The sequence below is a fragment of the Ananas comosus genome, linkage group 9 (assembly GCF_001540865.1).
Source record: "Ananas comosus cultivar F153 linkage group 9, ASM154086v1, whole genome shotgun sequence".
In the NCBI taxonomy this organism is placed as follows: domain Eukaryota; kingdom Viridiplantae; phylum Streptophyta; class Magnoliopsida; order Poales; family Bromeliaceae; genus Ananas; species Ananas comosus.
Window position 1 is genome coordinate 11,239,796 of NC_033629.1, and position 22,256 is coordinate 11,262,051.

The 22,256-nt window shown below is 33.6% G+C and overlaps 1 protein-coding gene across 4 annotated transcripts; it reads right to left on the minus strand.

The window, feature by feature from the left end:
* LOC109715476 (pentatricopeptide repeat-containing protein At4g17616-like) lies at window positions 6,683–11,484 on the minus strand. Of its 4 annotated transcripts, XR_002217609.1 has the most exons (4): window positions 11,373–11,484; window positions 9,773–10,069; window positions 7,641–9,684; window positions 6,683–6,889 (listed from the first exon to the last, which is right to left on the minus strand). XR_002217609.1 is itself a non-coding variant. In XM_020240499.1 (2 exons), the coding sequence occupies exon 2, from the start codon at window positions 8,778–8,780 to the stop codon at window positions 8,046–8,048; it is 735 nt and encodes a 244-aa protein (XP_020096088.1). In that variant the 5' UTR covers window positions 8,781–9,684; window positions 9,773–11,366; the 3' UTR covers window positions 7,507–8,045. The 4 variants fall into 4 exon arrangements, 1 of the variants encoding a protein (XP_020096088.1); XR_002217608.1 differs by lacking the exon at window positions 9,773–10,069; XR_002217607.1 differs by lacking the exons at window positions 9,773–10,069; window positions 11,373–11,484 and having other exon boundaries at window positions 7,641–8,840.

A 22,256-nucleotide genomic window follows, 5' to 3' on the forward strand; every position in this document is an offset into this window, starting at 1 on the left:
TCCACCACCATCCCCCTTATCATAAACTAGATTCCCGATAATCATTAGTTCTTCATCTAGGTTACCGATTTTTGGATTATCGTGGTATCCCCACTTTGAACATTTTCATACCACCATCATCTCAACCTCATATCTCTCCATCCAAGGGCTAAAAACACACAAGTATCACCCTCATGATACTTTTACAAGTATTCTAGCCCTACTCTATATATATATGTATATATATATATATAAAATTACTATTACATTTCCTAGTAAGGTCTTATAGTCACTCAATATCGTGACACTATTCAGGGTTGACGAATCCCAATTAAAATATGGTCGGGTACATTAATTTGTCCTCCTACTTAGGGATCTCAGCGGATACGGATGGATATCCAAAATGTTTTCGGAACTCAAAACTCAACGACATGAATTTATCTGAAATAAATGGATATGATTTCAGATATATGAGTATGAAAGACGGTAATCCGATATATTTGAATTCAGAAATGAGTATAAAACTCAAGTTCCTACATTTACATGATCAAATTACTTAAATTTGTCCGAATGAGTGGACATTACATAGATTTTTCTATTAATAAAATTGGGAAAGTATTTGACTTATTTATTTATTTGGTTTTTTTTTCTTCTTAAATTTTTTTTTTTCCCCCTTATATATATATNTATAAGTACAAAAGACTCTATACTCATATGAATAAAGTAGCCCCAGCCTATATATATATATATATATATATATATATATATATATATATATATATATATATATATATATATGACACTACCTGTTGTTGTGGGGCTCATGACTAGAATTAATTTTTGAGTTCTCTTGAGAGTTGTGAGTTGCGAAACCACGCGGACGCGGCTGGTAGCAGCAGCTGGTCCCAAAAGCGCTGCTGCATGCAAAATGATGCCGCACCGCGAACGGAAAGCAACGCTGCTGCACCTGCTGCTTCTGCTGCTGACCCTCTAGCTAGCTGTTAAATTTGTCTCCATCTCTCTCTCTCTCTCTCTCGCTCTAGATCTCTCTCTCCATTATTTATCCTAGAGAGAAGGATATTAATTAAACTGTTACTAGATCGATCTTTTGAATAATATGATAAGTAGGACCTGTCAATGAGTCGAACACCAGCAAGCTGGGTTTAGCTCGTGTTCGACTCATTTAATAAATGAGCCGAACATAGATTGACTCGTTAAAATATTAAGCTGAAAAATACAGCTTGTGTTTAGTTTGTTTGTTTGACGAGCCGAATATGAGCTGGCTTCTGAACAGCAAGTTAGATTGTCAGCCCTACTATTAGGTAGAAAGTTAGAAAAAAATTTTGAAAATTAGAATTTTAATCTAATAGTTGAAAGTGACAAAATAAATGTCGCTTTACATTTTTATTGGCCTAGAATCCAAATAATAAATATTATAATATAAATATATCTTTGAGCTATATCGAGCTGAACTGAAAACGAGTGAGCTGACCCTAGCTCGTGTTCGGCTTGTTAAGATTTGGAATTGAAAAATTCAGCTCGTGGTTGGTTTCAAGTGGAATACGAGCTGACTCGCAAACAACGACTTAGATTGTCAGCACTACATATGAGCAGAGAGGATGGTGTTAGACAAGTTCTCGATTGTTTCGTAAACTGGTACGAATCTAATAAACCAATCTGATCCGACTAGGTTTAGTCTTGCCTCATTCGGTTTCAAAATCAGGTCTCATGTATCAACCCGAATAAGTTTATGGTCAGTTTCTGATATGACCTGAATCCGATTCAAGTCAGTATTGGTACATGCTTTGCAAAAGGTGGGAATTGCGAATCGGGTTGGATCGAATTGGGCTGACGGATGCGGTCGGGTAAGGGGGATCCGTCAACAGGTTTCATTGGGCTGTATTGGCGGATTAACGGGTTGGATTGGGTAGGATTTGAAGGCGGAGTTGAATGTCGTAAAAGGCTTAATTAGGTTAACCCAACTCAAAACCTTAAGCTGATATAGATAAAAAAAATCTCTCATATTATATACATATACAAAACTAATATTCTTTAATAGAATGGCATTCACATGCGACACGCTTAAAATTTGGAATATTCCTATATATATAAGATATAATAGAGCTAAATCTCTTTATCCCGTTATATTATTTGGGTGGTTGTTTTAGACCTAACAGTTTAAGAGTGTTAAGCATGTTAGGAATAGAGTAGTTGTAGGATGGATGACCCCCCTCGAGAAGTAAGTCGTCGCAATTGGTATCAAGACTAATCACCAACTGATCGAAGTGTTCCCATAGCTTTCCAACTGACAATTATTGTGGGTGGAGCACGGCTCTCTATAAAGTCAGTTAACTCTAGTGAGATAAGTCTTACATCACCTAGTTCTTGTGAGTACTTGAGCTTAACGAAAACATTAAGATTTAAAGATAGAAAGTTAGTTCTATATATAAAATATTATAGGGCTGAATCTCTTAATCCGACTATAGTATTTGAATAGTAACTAGGCCCGAAAGATTAAAAGAATTAAGCGTGTTAGGACTAAAATAATTATAAAATAGATAATCTTCTTTCCTCCCTTGAAAAGTGAGGCATCACAACACGATTACAAGAAGTGAGATGGAATAGACAAAGAGAGGATGAATGTGCGATGCGCAGATGTACAAATGCACCAGATAGATGTAATAATTTGTCATGCATATATAGTGGTTGATATGTATAGTGATCAAAGGGACAAAGATTATTAGAGCTACAGCTCGGGCACCGTATCATCTCGTGTCCCATGTGCCCCCCCTTCCTAGCTATTTGATTCTCTTCGCCACACCCTTTTCTTCTTTAATTTGTCTCCCTTTAACAAGAATATATTAACATATATAAGTGTACTAAAAACAAATAATAAATATTCTCATGATCTAAACACAAACGTATGAACTACAGTATTGTTCGTACCTTTTTCGTATTGCTCCCCGGGCTCCATGCACCCTATCTCAAAGCTACTGGTGCACTGCTCAATGCAGCATCTCTCTCTCTCTCTCTCTCTCTCTCTCTCTCTCATACATTGTATCTATATATTGATATATCTATATATGTATCTCTAGCGATGAGTGTTTTGTGACTTTGATGCATGGCTTAACCAAATTGCAAGTGCCATGCATATAACATAATATGGAAGTTATAGCTAAAGCAGTACCATAGTAAGAGAATGGAGAGTGAGAGTTGTATATTTTAGATGAACAATTATAAGCTGTTTATTCAAAAGGTTTTCGACACAAAAAAAATTCTGAAGGTATAATTTGGAGGGTCCATGTACTCCGAAAATATGAAAATACAATGCTAACATACAGTAAGATCTAAATGCATATATATAGTAGAGGTTCAAAGATGTGACACATCTAATGAAACTCATCCAACATAAAAGGTTAAGCATGTTTACTCTGTTCTATTAGTGTGTATATTGTACTTTTTATTCTTTCATTAATCCGTTGTGGGACTGTGCGCGCATCTATGAATTCCTAATAACATAAATCTAGTTAACATACTCGCAATGCAGCATCGACTGCGGTATCAAGAGCAAAACAGATGTTGATGTCCACTATGCATGTACTATTGATCATTAGATTTGCGAGTATATAGTGAATAATTCAGCACCACTGGTACCATTTCTTAGGATTAAGGGTCAATCATGATTAATCTTGTGCGTTCAGAAACTGATAAGGTTAACGAATTTGAAGAATCTCCTGCTACCATGCATCAATCCAGGAAGTTAAGAGAAGAATCCTCGATCATAATGCTGAGCTCCAAGATCCAAATGATTGATTCCATGAACACTTGCAAATTAATAATAATTAGGATCATCATATACCCCATGCATGAACCCCACTATCTTAACCTAGCTGCTGCTGCTACTACTACTAGGATAATTTCCTCAGGTGAACCTCAATAGCACTCCACCATTTTATCCTCTCAACATCATTGCTAATTTAGTGTGTGCATGTGTGTGTGTGTGTGTGTGTGTAAGAGAGAGAGAGAGAGAGAGAGAGAGAGAGAGTATAGGATACCTAGCTATAACATTATATACATATAATATAAGATGGATAGGAACAAATGGCTAGAGATGGCACCATGCACCATGAGAAATGATCATATCCACCTTTCACTTTCACCTTTTGCTTTGTGCAATCCTATGGTGGCCATATCTTTGTATTGGTTGGTTGAAAATTGGGGTTTTTATTTTTCTTAAAGTGAATTAATGCCCTAAATTATTATTGTATATTTTATCTGTCCATGAATAAAATCTAGGTATCCTCTTTTTGTTTGGTTGGTGAGATCTATTGGTTCCACTTAGTCTTTTTTATGCCCCTACAACCCTCCATTTACTAATTGGGTGAACAGCATAAATAGGAGAGATCTCAAGGTCCAATTAGATTTAGGAATCTTTCTTAAGCCCAGTTTGGTAATATAGTGACTAAGCATTTGTGATAAAAAGCCCAAACAATTCAAAAGTGCTTTCACTCTTTCCTTCTTTTTAGCAATCTTTGCGCACAAAAAAAAAGAAAAAAAAAAAAGAAGCAGATATAATCTCTTAAAATAATGCCTACTTGTGCCTAAACCTCTCAAAACACGTTTTCAAATATATAATTTCACTATTTTCCGCGAAATGGTGGGTCGTCAGGACGAAGCGCAACAACACTATTTTCCACGAAATGCCTCCCAACGTAACCCGGGCTATCGATCACGTCAGGTCTTTGATGAAGGACTCGACAGAAGTTACGTGATTCTAGACTACCCCTATCCCCCCCTCCGTCGTTTGTTTGTTTACCTTTTGATGTTTAATTTTGGTTTCTTTGGTTCTGTTTCTTTAGTTTTTTCCGACTTTTGTAGGAGGCCCCATCTGTCTTCATTATATATGCTTAGTTCATTCCACTTAATGAATGAACCAGATAGCTTGCTACCTTTTTCTCAAAAAAAAAAAAATCACAGATATAATGGTTTCTAATATATTTTTTATTTATTTTGAAATAATATGTAACTACTATCATCACCTTTGTTAGTTAATTCGCGAATTATTCACGAACTATTGAAAATTCGAATTAAACGATCCGTTTACGAATCTTTCCCAATGAAAGAGAATTATTCGCGAATTTTTAGGCCAGCCGAATAATTCGCGAATTATTCCCGAATTATTGAAAATCTAAATATAAAACTTATAATTTTTATGTTTAAATATTGATTATTTTATATTTCATATCTTATATTTTATATTTTATACCGAATCTGTTTTTTAAGCCGAATTTTTCAATGAATTTAAAACTTAGAAAATGAATTTTATGTATATTATATCCGTACCGAATTTTTGCCAAATCCGAATTAACTAACTATGATCCTCACTAGCACTAGCAACTTAAAACCCAATCACCAGCCCCAAATGAGAGCGCGTTATTAGTACTTAACGCGCTAATTATATATACGGCCACCCAATTATCTCACAATAATCCATGCGATAAACTAGTAAGGAACTTACCTGAGCTGTAGCTCATTTGGATTTGACTATCTAATCTTTCAAAATTTTAATTTTGTTACCCAATCTTTGAATTTATTTGATTTGAATTACTCAACGACAATTCGACTCCAAGATTTAAACTGATTACTTACTTTAATGAATTTACAATTATAAAAAATGTATAAAATATACCAAATCTGTAAAGAGAAACAATGCATTCAAATTTTGAAGTCATAATGCCGTTGCCTGACACAAATCAAATAAATTAAAATATTAAACAGTAAAATCAAAATTTTGAAAAATTAGATAGGCAAATCCAAATAATCTGTAATTTAGATAAGTTTCATATATTTTTAACCATTCCATATGGTACTACTACTGGGGTATTGCAGTATATATGCAAATGCATGTACTTGAACAAGCCCAAAATCAAGAATATTCTCATCCCAGGACTTTGTAATCTCGTAAGAGAGTTTCAATTAAATGTTCAAATAACAGGGACCACAGTGTTGTATTTTATTTCATATAGTTCATAAAAGGCTAAATTATAGTTCTAGTCCTCAAACTATGGGGGGGGGGGGGGGTGGAACTTCAGCTCTCAGACTTTAATTCGTTGCAATTTCTGACATGAACTTTCTAAAATGTTACAATCAAATCTCATAATCTTTTTTTTTGACTCAATATTAATAAATTACTAATGTTGAATTGATGTGCCATTTTAATTATCATTGCATTATCAATTGCGATATTATTACACCACTTCTACATTAGTATTTCATCAATATTAATCAAAAACTTTGGATTATGAAACTTTATTGCAACGATTCAAAAAGTTCGAGCTAAAAAATTGAAACGAATTAAAGTTCCAAGACTAAAGTGTCACACACTTTATAGTTTGAGTACCAAAAGTGTAATTCACCCTTCATAAAATAAGGAAACAAAGAGATTGGAAGAAACAGTTCATTCTTATGAAAGTTATTTCAAAACATTCTAAAATAGAAAGATCATGCACTGCTCTCTTTTGCACACCCATTTTTATATTCAGAGAGAAACTTGAACATGAAGTATTTGGAGCAGAACAGTTTTTATATCATTTGAGAAGTTAAAAACAAAGTAAAAGACGAGTAATATAAGCGATAAAGCATTGAACATTCACAACTAACAAGCTCAATGCCTAAACACCAAAATGCTAGTGCATTAGGTGTATGTATGTAACTACAGCACGACATTTATTATCAGATAATATATGGCTTCAAATAAACATAAGTAATCTTTCTTATCAACTCGTTCAATGTTAATACAAATTTCTATTATCATGTAACACTAAACTTTGTTATTATGCTAATTATAAAAACATATAACTTAAGCAATCCCTCGGCGATCAAAAACCCACAGCTGCCTCTTCAACCATTTCTGCAGCAGCAAAAAATTTAAGCTACTGTTATCTTCTTTCTCTCTGTAAGAAATTTCCAATTTCATTATAATAATCTGGGTCTATCCAAGTTCAGTTACTTCAACATTTTTTTGAGCAGCTATTCATGTTCATGGTAATATAAATGGCGACTCTATTTGCAAAAATCAAAAGAGTGATGCATGAAAAGATACGAGTTGACAATATGCCCAAAAGTTCTCGATGTTGTAGTTCTCAAATCAATACAATACTGCATGATAAGGAAAAGTTCATGTTGAGACCCATGCACGTGCGAAAAATGAAAATGTACTCGAACCAAAATAAAGATCCTTTTATGTGCCTAGTTTTTGCTTTTTAAGAAGATACACATAGAAAAGGTCATGGACACTTGATTGATATATAATGTATGTGTCATCTACAATATGAAGTGGTCACTAAGCCTTCAATCAGTCTGCATAGGCTAAAGGTCTCGTATTTAGCAGGTTATAAGATAATCAGTTCAATTTTGAGTACGGCAGAATCGAATTATAGGATTCAACCCCGAAGCAAGTTTCTACCAAGCTATAGTTTCTCATTGTATGAATTAGAGCTTTGCTAAACTAAGAAAAATGAACGGAACTGGCAACAGAAATATAATATTTGACTTTTCTTTTGTAATTTAACTTCATCTGAATATCCATCAAAACACTACATGATTAACCCCGCTCATAAATGCTGAATGAAAGCCGCCGAGTAAACAATATAGCTACTAACCTCTTCTTTTTGAAACATTCGCGCAATAGAAACATGATTACATCTTCTTACTACCGTTGGTTAATGCCAACCAAAACCCTAAAAGCCCGAACGTGCTCCAGTCTTTTACTTTGAGCCTCTGTTTTAGCTTCTGATGCCCTTAAGTTCCTGTAAAGATTCTTGTGGAATTTCATGTACTCCTTTTTATACTTCCACTTATCAAAGAAGTTATTATACTTCGACATGTAGCTGATAATCTCCATCACCCTCTCAAAGTAGCCACCTTTAAGAAAATTTAAAAGCAAGCAATCAAGCAAGTCTCTATCTGCCGCTAAATCTTTATCTTCCATCTCTCTCTTTATTTCTCCCCATAATATCGTAATCGCATGGTACGATTCTATGGAAGAAGAACCATCAAGTAGATATTTAAAAGTCTGCATGGTGGGCCGGATATTTCTTTCTCATGCTTCTGAATGTCCTCATAGCATCTTCAACCATTTTTGCTTGGCAAAAGAAAAGAATGGAATTGTTAAGCTCGTAAATTAGTTGACTCCCAACACGTTCTTCTTGGATTTCCTTTTCCAGAAACTCAGCCAGATGTGACTTAGTCTCAAGAGAAGCGGAAGTCACATCGACATCGGTTCCAAGAAGACCTGCTTTTTCTATCTGTTTCGAAAGCTTTTTAGATTCTTCCAACTTGTTATCTTCGCAATATGCTTGCAAAAGTAAGGCATATGTATTCGCTTCAATAGGAACTCCAGCTGATTCCAAATCATCTAGAACATCATGGGCAACATCAGACCAACCCACCTGATTGCAGGCGCCCATCACATCAAAACATAAACCATTTACTTTGAAATCAACTTCTTTATGCAATGTAGTCATAAAATGACAGAGTTCACTGATCATTCTCTCTTTGACGAAGCTGTTGATAAGCTTTGCAAAAGCCTTTTCATTTGGAACAAGCTTACCATCTAAAAAAAGGACTAGCTCTGGGCTGCCTTGTACATCAATGAGAAAATCATTGTCCAGCTTTGTGGGCTCAACAATTAGTTTGAATCCTGACTTTAGGTTACTTGAGCCAATTTGCACTAAGCAATGCTTTTGGAACTCATTATTGAAAAATTTATTAGACTTTGGTCGCCGATAGAGATCAAGCATGAGTTCTGTAGCAGCATCAATATCACCATATATAAAGTGTAGGCTCAACAAACTATCATAAAACTGTCAGTGTCGGTATTGGCGACTCAGTGACGGAGAAGATATGCAATCGATATATTCCTTCAATCTCTTCAACTCACCACGTTGTCCTGTCATCTGATAAATCCTAGCAATGAGTATTATGGAACTTGCATCAGCTACTATTCCTACCAATGAGATCAATCCTATTATTTCTTGTGCCTTCAAGGTGCATCTATACCTTACACAAGAGTCTAGGACAAGATTAAACACGTTTACACTGGGCTTTATCGCGCCTACTTTCTTGGGTTTCTTCCTTTCTGTGACTTCGTGCGAAAAGAGCTCACAAGTCTCAATCAGGATATCAATTGCAAGATAGGATCCAACTTCCGTCTTAACCAGATGCAAGAACAAAGTGCTCAATATATCAAGTGATGGAAGCTTTGCATTCTCTAAGATTATCCTCAGAATCGTGGACGCAGGAAAGGGTTAGAGCTAGCTTGGTTAATGAGCTGCAGTCAAGATAATTAGGGTTCTCTTTATAAACCATGAGTGTGATATCATATGCTTTCCGAAGCCATTGACGACTAGATGAATAAGACAACAATAAGACCATTCTATTCACCAACTGTAGTTTAGGAAGACCGTATAACCTTTTAAAACTGCTAAAAGCTTCCCATGCTTCATCGACATTGTCATCTTTCAAAGCAACTTCAAGCTTCTTCGATAAGGTTTCAGATGATGACGATAAGCATCCCCATTGGATGGTCTCATGTAGACTGGTAGAAAAATGTTGAACACTAGGACACTGGAGTATCCAGTTATATACAGCGGGATCATTAAGCACATAAAGACCACGGGATGATGAAATTCTTGCAGTATTGACCTGAAGTGACAGAGCAAACTTGACTACATTAATCAGGTTAATCGACTCACATGTTATAACAAGGATTCATTAAAGTGATTCATCTTACACTCCGAACATTTTTAGCTACATAAGCTGTCCAAGAGAGTCTGTACCTGCATCGGTTAAATCCATGAAAGCCCCTCATTGCACATCAAAATTTTCTCGCCAAGATGAAGATAATGAAAGACAAGATGTAAGCGCACTATTTCCCGTGTCAAGAGAACTAGTCATCTTACTGGTCACAGTATGTTTTTGGGAAGCTTCTAGAATGTTCAATCACCATATGGAGACAATATCATCAAGAATTCTATAAGCTGCCAATGTTTTGAAATATTCTTTCATTCCAGTAGTTGTATTGATTGACCTGTGACTTTCAGCAGAGTGAAGCTGGACTAGTGTTTCTCGTTTAACCAGTAGCAATTCCAAAGGACAAGGAATAATTTGAGAACAACCTCAAAAGTTTATGGTATCGAATGTCCAAATTAAGTTCTAGGACCAAAGTGAAACTAGGCCAAGAATTTGGGAACAAGTGGTGCACATATAACTACTTGAAAGTTGAAAAGTAAGGGTAAAAACATATAGAGACCCCCCTCAAATATAAGCATTCTTATAGGTCCCTGTACCTTTTTCCTTTTTTTCCCCCTAATTGACACCCCGTTAATTTCTAATTTTACTGATTTGAGTTATTCTAGTTTGTTGACTTAGGCCTTGTTTCGATGTCGGAATAAGTTATTCGATGATTCAATAGGTTTTTTTTTGTGCGATTGGAAGGTAGAAATTTCATTTTTGCTCGTTGAAAAGTCTTAGCATCCAAGATTTGGTGGAATAGCATATTTCACCTACAAGGTGATTTATCCTCTATTAAAAAAATGACTTGAAAATCTTCCAATCATAATAAAAAATTTTATTCCGAATAAGATATCACTTGGATAACTTATTCCGACATCCAATAAATTTGAGATAATCCACAACTTATTTCACTAAATCACTCAATTCCAAACAAATAAAAAGTTAAAAGGGGTGTCAAACCAAAAAGTTAAGAGGTCTTATTTCAAAAGTGCCTATAGTTGAGAGAGTCTCCATACATTTTTACTGGAAACAAAAAAAAAAAAAATTGATATGTAGTGAAAGAATGTGAAACAATTTCAATATGTAGGTTAAAGAAATAACCGTTTTTCTCTAAAAACTTAAGCTAATAGAGAACCGTGCTTTTAATATTAATTAATATTCAACATTTCCCCTCACTCCCCCTCACGTCTGGACTGGAGACGAGTCCAGAGAGCTTGGGAGGACTCGAACTCTGGACCTTCTACTATGATATCATATTAAAGAATATAAAATAATTGTTTTTCTCTAAAAACTTAAGCTACCAAAGAAGGTGCTTTTTATTTTTATATTCAACAGATAGATATAATCTAAAAAGAATAAAATTCCAAAAAATTGAGAAATGTTAATGAAACAGAAGACAAATCTCAATTCCCAGCTAATAACTGAAGAGATAATAACATATCAACATTCAAATCAAGAAAATTGAGTAATTCTCATCAGTTTCAACCATTTTCTCTCCAAGAATCTAAGGCTCTACACATTCCTAGAACATAATCACAAAACCCTAATCTTTAAGTAGCATCCAAATTAGCAAAAAAAAGGGGTTGAGAAAACCCTACCAGAGGAGAGAGAAGGGCCATGAACCATCTCCAAGAAACCAATTCTCAGTGATTGATGCTTAAATAAAAAACAAAAAATAAATAAAGGGAAAAAGAGAATGTAAAAAAAAAAAAAAAAATCGAGAGAAGAGAAAGAGAGACTCGTCCGCTCTTTTCTCTTCAAGAAGATGCGGTTCAACGCCGAAGCGGCCGCACTCGTCGAACCGGGCCGGTTCAAAACGTTCGCTGGTTGGTCTTACGGGTCGGTTCGGTTTGTTTGGTTCAGTTTGAAAAAGTAAACTTTTACATAGCTTTTTTGAAATATGGACCATTTTGAAAATTTAAAATTTTTTATTTTGCAACTCAATCTTTCAAATTATTTGATTTGAATTAGTCAACGATATTTTGATTTAACAATTTTGAACTAATTACTTCGATAAATTTATAGTTGCGAATTACATAAGTATACTAATTACTTATGTAAAGATGAACAATATATTCAAATTTTAAAATTAAAATACCATTGAGTGACTCACATAAGACAAATTGAAAGATTAAGAGAAATTTAATAACCGATTCAAAATGAACCAAAATTTTAGATAATGAATAATCTTTGCAGTGCTCATCCTGATTTCTTTTTATTTCAATTTATTTTCTTTAAAAATACTTATTTTATTATAAAATATTTTTCTATGTTTGATAACACTAATGCTGGCTTTTAGGGCTTATACATGACAACTTTCTAGCACTTTTTTAAGTCCATTTAAGTTCCTCCAAACACATTTTTAAGTACTAAAATTCAAGCGAAATCAGAAATAAGTATTCACGCAAGAGATTTTCTTTATCAAGGGCGAGAATTCGACTGTTTTTAATGCCAAGTCATCTTACCACGTCATCACTTTTAATATTTTCATCAATCATTAACAAAATCTCAAAATTATTGAACCTATTCCACACAAAACTAAAGTGCCAAAATTGACATTTTTTAAATTCTTTTATGCATGACATGGAGTAAAGCACAGGAGGGTTTTATAATTAAGCCTATTTTAAAATTATAAATAGGGCTAATTCAGAATCCAAGGCCCAAAAATACTCCATGGAGGATGGACCAGATTTGAACTATTTTGGGCCTTATTATTGGGCCAACATTATGGAATTTTTTTTCAAAATTTTTATTTGATTTTATTTTTGCCACTGTTGATTTGTACGCTCCATATATAGAGTTGAGCTCGAATGCTATCGGTGGCAAATGAGTTCTGTTGCCACCAATTTGTTTTCGATGATGGAGCGCTAGCCTTCAAATCGACGATCGGTACCGTTGAACATGATCTATACCACTTGAAGTAACTAGAAACCAAATTTCAAATCTTTTCGACATCATTGAACTAATGATCAAAGGGTTTCAAAATTTATAATTTTAATGGTAGATATGAGGCATTTTCTTATTTAACGGTGTAAAGCTATACAAATCAAATGAATTTTGGTTAGAAAATTCTTTAAACTATTTAGAACAAGATCTATACTCTCAATCTTAATTATAAAATTCCTATCATCACTTTTTAGAGGATATTTATTTTCAACCGTTCATTTTTACGCCCACTTGATGGAGAAGAGAACAATATCGAAAAAGTATGAAATTTAGTTTCTAGTTACTTCAAGTGGTATAGATCATATTCAACAGTGCCGATCATCAATTTGGAGGCTCCATCATCGAAAATAAATGGGTGACAACGGAACCCGTTTGCTACCGATAGTATTTCAGCTCAACTCTCCATATATAATAACCTAAAGATGTACGGATGCATCCCGCGGTGATAGAACATTCTGAAATGGCCCTCGAGTTTTGATTATTTCGACCGACACCTCCTCACCTTTCAACTGATTTCATCAATTTTAACACCTTTAGCAACTTTTACAGCTGACGAAATTTTAATTCCGTTAATAAGTAATTTGTGACAAGTAATGGGATCGCTAGAAGAATGTTTGAAGTTAATGGTCTATGCCAAATTATGCTATAGTTGCAGGGGCCTCCTTACATTTTTACCTTTTTTTTTTATGTTCTCTTTAACTTTGCATATCATATTTGCCTAATAAACACTAAAAACTAATACCTCAACTGTTATTAAAGATAAGAGAATAAATAAAGTATATATATCATTTAGCAATATTCCTCCAGTGATAGGTCTCATCTTCTCAGTCATGTTTCAAAGAACATAAGTATAAGGCATCAATACTAAGTGATAGCATATTCATCTTCGTATAATGCAACAAGCAATTTATCTGTAATTGTGGATGAGAATTTTCATCTTCTATGTATATTTTCTCCATCACTCCTTTTGGAATGTTTTTGACACAAAACGTGTTTGGCCTAGCTGATAAATGCAACAAGCAATTTAACGTATCTGCTTCTGTAATTGTGGATGAGAATTTTCGTCTTCTATGTATATTTTCTCCATCACTCCTTTTGGGATGTTTTTGACACAAAACGTGTTTGGCCTAGCTGAAGTTTACGCTTTTTCATAGCATGTTCTCGAACTTCAGGCCTTATTTGATGCAGTTGCGCTTTTCCTTTTCGCCAAAGAATGGTATAGGATGCTTACAGTATATTTGTTTACGAGGTTTATTTGATAACACAAATATAAAAGTTAAGTAGCTTGCTTTTCTTGTTCTCATCAAATGAAGTTTTTACTTTAAAATGGAAAAATGCAATGTGGTGCTTTCTATGAATCATATTCCTTTCAGCTAGGGTTGGAGCAATTGGAAAAAATAGGAGAGAGACACTTTTTCCTTCTAAGTAATGTGCCTATATATTTGTAAACTTGGAGGTGTCCACTCATGGACATTTCACATCATTGTCCACCCAAAAAGCACCTTGTTAGTGAGCTCTTCTACATTAATTAACCAAACTAATTAATGAAGTGTCAATTCAAATCTTAGATTAAACATAAATCAAACTCCACAACACTCTTAGTTTTCATATTCATACAGGCTAGTTGTTTGGTCCTTCAAAAAAATTGAAAATTTTTTTTTAAAAAAAGTTCTTTACAAAAATTTTTGTTTCAGTTTTCTCTAATTCGTTTGATCTTAAAAAAAGTACGTTTATTTTTTTGGAACTGAACAGATGAAAAAATAGAAAATGAGTTTTCCTTGAAATTTTTTTAAAAAAACTGACTTCTCTAAGAAACTGAACAGTCCCTAAATTACATTTGAATAAATTAAACTTTTGATCCTCAAACTATAAGGGCCATGAGGATTTGGTCCTGAAACTTAATTTGTAGTAATTTCCGTCTCGAACCAATACCGTATAGTACATTATTTTTGATAAAGAAAGATATTTTATGTCGCTCAAAATATTATTTTTATTTGCTATGTGTTAGTAAATATATAATTTTTTTTTTCGACCTTGTGCATGAATAATCAATTAACTTTACATTATAATTGTCAACACCTAAGTAACCTACAAAGAGAGACATTTTGCAGTAATTCGATAAAGTACTATACGAATTCATGGTATTAAAACTCTTTCGACGGCTTTTGATATCGAGCACTTATTTCAATGATTTACTATCAAATTTTAGCTTTCCATCGCAGCAACAGAAGTTTTAAATTTATCTTATTTATCAAATGCGCGCTTTTCTAAAGACGCTGAAAGAACATACAAAGGATTAGACATACAAGCACTTCAGATTTGTTAGACCTTCAATGCGATAAAATACTGTTAAGTGGAAGTATCAATTTAAGCAATGTTTTCTCCAAATATTCTTTTTCACTAAACTAAAATCAAATTTATTTTTCTATTGTTGATCTACAAAATTTGTCTCCATCATTTGTAAGAAAATTTAAAATTACTTATCTACCAAAAGCTCTATGCAAATGACTTTGACTAACTTTCCCTTTTTCTTTTTCTTTTTTTTTCTTCTCTATTTTACAGTTTAGATTTCTCATTAGATAATCAGTAACCTATTTTGCTAATACTCTAACAATGACAATTCTGGTAAACTTTTTCGATCATTTTACTTACCTAAATTACATTTATGCAATCATAATTACTGTATTTTTAACTACTATGAGCATATCCAGTTACACTGTATTTCTAATTATATCGAACCGTCACTACAACAAAATTGGTATATAGCAATACTTTTAAATGTCGGTATAAGTCAAAAAAAGTGTTGCTGGCTAAATTACCGACACTTTTCAAAAGTGTTGCTATATGTGGGGTCGCTAGGTGTATAGTGACACTTTTTAAGAGTGTCGGTATAACTTAAAAAAAATGCTGCTAATTTATCAATACTTATTTAAGCATTTAGCAACTGCCGAAACCCTACCTCGTCGGCTGCGGGGTGAAGGAGGAGGAGAGCGAGGGGCTCTTCGTCTAGGATTTCAATAGATTGAGTGAGGGGAGAAGGAAAGATGGTGATCTTTTTTTTTTTTTTCTTTTTCTGTTTGTAATCGGAACGAACGAGCTGGGTGGGGTGGGTTGAGTAGAGTAACATTTTATTTTTGGTTGAATTGAGCTTTATATTTAGACCTTACTATAATTTTTTAAAAATTTTGATATAAATAGGACACTTATGATAAAGTATTCTAGAAATATATCGCTATAATCTAATTCTGTTGTAGTGCGTATGACTCATTAGTTTAACGGAGTTAATTTTTGATCTGAAAATGACTTATTAGGGACAAACCGACACAGCACAAAGTAGCTTGCATTTTATGATAGTTTCATTTCATAAGCGTACGCAAAAGGTGTGGCGTGGTGGGGGCCCCACTTTAGTCCTCTCTCCCATTAATGGGCCACTAATCTTGAAGTTTGTCGTTCGCTTGTTTTGTCGCGGCGCCCCCCCACACCCCCCCTGATTCGATCCCCCGCCTTCGTCGTTTCCCTTGGACGGGAATCGATTTTGGCGCGTTCCGTCGCGTTGGCTTGTGTGGGCCACCCCCGACCCCACCCCATCCAATTAGCTTCTTAAACCCAAATAATAATAATGATAATAATAATAATAATAATTATTATTATTATATAAAGCTTACAGTAAAAATATCAAATGTTTAAATATATCTCTATAAAATTTAAGTTATAATATTTTTCCTTCTAAAAATTCTTCTATCAATAAAATTTAGATAACTATGAATTAAAAAAAAGGGACTAAATTACAGAAAACCACCTTGTAATAATCCGCTTTTTCACTTTTCTCCCTTGACATTTAAAAACCTACACTTTGCCCCCTTGTAAAATAAAAAATGTGCACTTCACCTCCTACTGTTAGGGTTCCGTTATAAAATATTTTTTTATGCCGAAAATATCCCTCCGCTCTCTTTCCTGTTGCTTAGCCTCCCTTCGGCTCGCCACCTCGCCGCCGCCTCGTCGTCCTCCACTGCCTCGCCCTTGCCCATATCTCTTTCGCCGTCCTTCGCCGCCTCACCTTCGCCCTCGTTGCCCTTGCCTACTCTCCATCAACACCCACCTCGGTTTCCTCCATACTGTCGCCGAAATCGAGGGACGGCGAGGATGCAGGAGGAGAAGGGGAGAAGGTGGAGAAGGAAATTGAGAAAAATCGTGGCCGATTGAGGTGGGAATCGCGGCCGATCGAAGGGGCGGCTGAGAAAGATGGGGAAGAAGACGAAAATGGCGAGGGGCAAAATGGTTATTTTACACACCGTAACTCCCTTGTGAACATTTTTAATTTTACAAGGGGGCAAAGTGTAGGTTTTTAAATGTCAGGAGAGGAAAGTGAAAAAGCGGGTTATTACAAGAAAATTTTCTGTAATTTAGCCAAAAAAATAAACCTAAAATTATCTTTTTGTCCCTAATATATATATATATATATATATATATATATATATATATAGAGAGAGAGAGAGAGAGAGAGAGAGAGAGAGAGAGAGAGAGAGAGAGAGAGAGAGAGAGAGAGAGAGAGTGGATGAGAGGATGAGAAGGATGAGAAGGATGAGAGCTTTTGATCGTAAGGTAAATGATGTCGAAAAATTATGAAATTTGATTTCTAGATGTTTCAAATGCTCTAGATAATGTTTAACGGTGTGGAACGTCGATTCGGAAGTTCTATCATCGAAAACAACTTATGAGTACGAGGGCAATCGTACTCATAATAATATAGTAGCCCTACTAATATTAGGTCTCATCATCCTTCTCATCCTCTCATGTTTATTCATGGTGATTGACGAGACCTACAACGGCGGCGATGTCGAAGACGAGGCCCTCGGTCGCGGCAAAAATGAGATACGTTGCACGTCCCTAGCGCAAGTGGTAAAGGGCTTAGTGGTTGATACTCGAGGTCCCAAGTTCGAATCCTAATTGATTCACGTTTCTAGTTAATTTTTTTTTTAAGAGATAGGTAGCATGCTACCCGCTTCGTTTATTTCATTTAGAAATAAACTTAGCTAGAAATGTAAATCAAGTAAGATTCGAACTTGGGACCTCGGGTACCAACTATCAAGCCATTTGCCACTTGCGCTAAAAACAGGCGGTGTTAAGTTTATTATTAAATGAAATAAAATGAAGCGGATAATATGCTATTTATCTCTCAAAAAAAATATAACGAGAAACAAAGTATGCCGAAAATAAATTCTACATCTTCGTCTTATAACTGTGACATTTAATAGTTTTGATGTAAAAAATAAAGTGGGAGTAAGGAAACAACCAAGAAAAGTGACAAAAGGCAAGATGGTGTGGATAAGGCCAATTGTAGATAAGAGGGGTGGATACATAAATGTATGTGCAAGAATGCAACCCCTAGCCTTGGCATTTTTGTTGTCTTTATGCTCACATAGTAAATACACTTCTTTTTTTTTAGAGAAAAAAAGTACGCTGTCTGATTTATTTATTTTTAGAAATAAATTTAATTAAAAATTAAAAATAACTGATTTTCGAACTTGAAATTTTAGATATCAATCATCAAATTTTTTATCAATTGTGCTAGAGATGGCCGGTAGATACTCGTATTCTTGTTCTAGAATTGCGAATGCTACGACTTAAAAAGTTGCGAATATCATGATATTTAGCTGTTTTGATTACTAGGCTTATAATATCAAAAAAATCGTAAAACTTATTTTCTAAGTATTTCAAATATTCTATATCAAATTTAATATAGTCGATCGTCAATTCAAAATTCTTATCATAAAAAATTAACAACGGGAAGCACGAATTCCTCTATGCTTCTAAAAGCACTCCAACTCAACCCCCTCTATGCTTTTAGAAGTATGGTGGCCTCCGTATTATCGAGTGGTTTTTTATGTTAGGACTTCTGAATCAACAATCAGGTCTATTAGATTTGATATAAAGTATTTAAAGTATCTAATAGAAGGAGCCTAAAATCAACAATCAGCAATTTTAATAAAAGCTATAAATAATATTGAGCCATTTCGATCACTAGATAAATGATATCGAAAAATCACGAAATTTATTTTTTAAATATTTTTAATACTTTAGATCAAGTTTAATGGAGTCGATTGTCGATTCAAAAGTCCAAACATCAAAAATGACTTAATAGCACGCAAATCTCTGTACTTTTAAAACCATACAAGCCGGACTACATATATATATATATATATATATATATAGAGAGAGAGAGAGAGAGAGAGAGAGAGAGAGAGAGATCACATAATATACTGTTGATAGTAAATAAATAGTATTTACTATCATCTCTGTTACCTTTAGATTAATACTATTCCACTTAGCCCCACTAAATCTAAGGCATATAATAGATTAAAAGCGGGTAGTAAACATTATTCTTTTACTATCAATAGTATTCCAGCCGCACAAACATACACGTGATTTCGGTTGTTTGAACTTTCTAAAAATTGAATTTCATGATTTTACAATATTATTTACCCAATGACCAAGTAATGCCAAATCTATTTTATTATTAGCCGTTAAAAGTTATCAAGTTTCGAACCACAAAAATGCTAATAATTTTAAAAATTATAAAATTTGAAAACTAAAATTGAAGTTTTAAGTACTCTATCTCATGTCTAGATGAATGTTCCCTTATCAAACAAATAATGCAAAAGTAAATAATCCAATTAACTTCTAAAAAAATTATAGTTCATGGGATGTTTGATATCTTGAAAAAGCATGAGAAGGTGTTTTTCAGAAAAAAAAAGAAAAAGACTAAAATAAACAAAATTTTTTTGTAAATACCTATTTTTTTATTTTTTCTTTCTGATTTTTAAAAACTTATATTTTATCCTCTTAAATTTTTAGAATTATTTTCAGAGGGTACGACATTAATGAAGAGAGTAAAATGATCAAATTATCTTTATTTTTTATATAAAAAAATAAAATTTTAATATATTTATGTCATTTTGGAAGATATTTTCGATATAAATTATAAAAAATGAGCAAAATAACAATGAAACTCTGACGGATAGGGGCTAAATGCAACAACAACTTGAAATATCGAGCGGTTAAAATATGAATTTTTAAAAGTTAGAAAAGAAAAGTAAAAAAAAAAAAGGTATATTTATAAGAATGTTTTCTATAATTTAGCTAAAAAAAAGTGCTTTCCACGAAAACACTTTTTTTTAAATTTTTTTTTATTTTTGAATAATAAATTTCAAAAATAAAAATACTATTTTTTTATAAAATTTGAAAAAAAAAAAATTTTATGGAATATTTGGAGTGAAACCAAACCCCTCCTGGCTAGAGAGAGAGTGTACATGTGTGTGTGCATGTGAGGACATGCAAGGAGCTAGAGGACGTATATTGTTGTGGGGACGGTGGATCACCTCCTCGTGCGGCTCACGCAAGGCGACGAGAGATGCTCCCTGCCATGTGACGCGGGCGCCACGCACACACCCCCTCTCCCCCCACCTTCCCCGCCAACCACGACAGTTCACATCCCCTGCGCCCTGCCCACCAAAACGTCGGCCCTGCACCGCACCCCAGTTCGCCATCATCTCTCTCTATACATAGAGAGAGATAGACCGACCGTTCTTAGAGCAAGTGATAAAGAACTTGATGATTGATATCTGAGGTCCCAAATTCGAATCCTAGTTGATTCACATTTTCAGCTAAGTTTATTTCTAAATGAAATAAACGAAGCGGGTAGCATGCTACCTATCTCAAAAAAAAATCACATGAGCTCATGTACTTTTTTATACCTGTGATTTTTTAATTGTTGGATTGTTTTAAATTTTATACAGTAAAAATAGAGAAAATTTAACAGGACATATTGTTAATAATACCTTACGAATCTTGAGGCGACTGGATGACTTCATGTGCTTTTAAAAGCACAAAAATTCAACTATATACGTATATAGAATCTGGTTGGAATATATTTAAAACTGCCAAAATATTGGTGCTATAGTCTTCTTAATTAAATATTGAATCAATCCTAGTGACTCTTGGATAATACACAATGGTGGATCCAAAAAATAATCATCATTGTTAATTTTCTATTCACTAACCAGAATGATAGATTTAATTAAGAGCTAAAAAATTATAAATAGTAAAATCTTGATATTTTTAAAAGTATTCAAGCATAATTTTATATATATATATATGTATTAAATTGGCAATGGAAAATGTTTTAGATGTTTCAGTGCTGCGCTTATTTATTTTAATTTCAAGTATCATGTGAAGAATTTTAATTGATTTATATACATATATTTTATATAAAAGCAAAATTATAGGAAACCTACAGTAGAAAACAATAATTATGAGTATGGACGAAGGGTGATGCCGTAGGAAAAATTCTAAAATGCAACGGATATATTAGTGACGTCGCGTAACAAATCAATCAAATATCTCCTTTTAGGAGTATATGTCCCATCATGATTATAAAAAAAATATTTTTATTGTACTTTTGTTTGAAAAGAAAAAATGTAATTGGCTTGTAACTGATGACGTGATGTAAGTGTGACAGTGTAGAATTTCTCGATGCCGTAGGAGGCCCGTTTTATGGCAATTATTATTTTATATAGAACAAGCAACATCTAAGCATAACTTTCTGTGTTACACATATATACAAAATTAAATTTTTAACTAAGTTATATTTTTTATTCTCAAATTGCCTGATAATAGTTTGGTCCTCGAATTGTATTTTATTATAATTTATATCTTGAAATTTCAAAATTATTACAATCGTGTCTTGCAGTTGAACTTCGTTCGCTAGATATGGATGTATTATTAATATAATAGTAATGTGATATTTTAGTCATGTCATGTGACCAATTATATTATTATCACATCAATAATACATCATCATTTTGGTCAACTCAAATAGACTATGGCATTTGATTATAATAATTTAAAATTAAAAATTAAAAATTATAATAACTGAAAATTGAGAATCAAAAATGTCACGCACGCTTATCACGATTTGTGGACCACAAGTGTAATTTTTCTAAAGCTTTTAGTTAATTTTAGTATAAAGTTATCATATTATTTGTAATTAAACTCTTTGTTATTTTATATAACTGATTTGAGATAAAGCGTTGTATAATCCTTTGCGGATATATTTTTCCGGAGCAATTCTCCTTTTTGCACATTAAATGTAAATCTTACACTTCATTTACTCAAAGCCTATTATATATTTTTTTACTAATTTTATCAATTTATTCTTTAACACAAAATTAAGTATAAAAAATGTTTATAAATTTTAGGATGAGTGTTGATGGTAGCATTCTACCTGTGGCGGGAGGCGGACCAAATCACATTCGAAATGGAGAGAGGTCGGATTGGGCGGAGTTATATTCGAAGTAGCGTGAGGCTTGTTGGATCGATTCACAATAGAGATCTGTGGAATAACGTGTCTATACACTTTAAGTGAATTAATTTATGCACTTCTAATAGCACATTAATGATTAGCGCCAATAACCCCGCCCCTACCTCGAAAAAAATCTAAAATGTACCGGATATATTAGCAACGTAAGTTACGTAAT

Bases quoted from the DNA above. Each gene is read 5' to 3' on its own strand.
- LOC109715476 (XM_020240499.1), bottom strand. From the start codon at position 8,780: ATGCTTGATCTCTATCGGCGACCAAAGTCTAATAAATTTTTCAATAAT.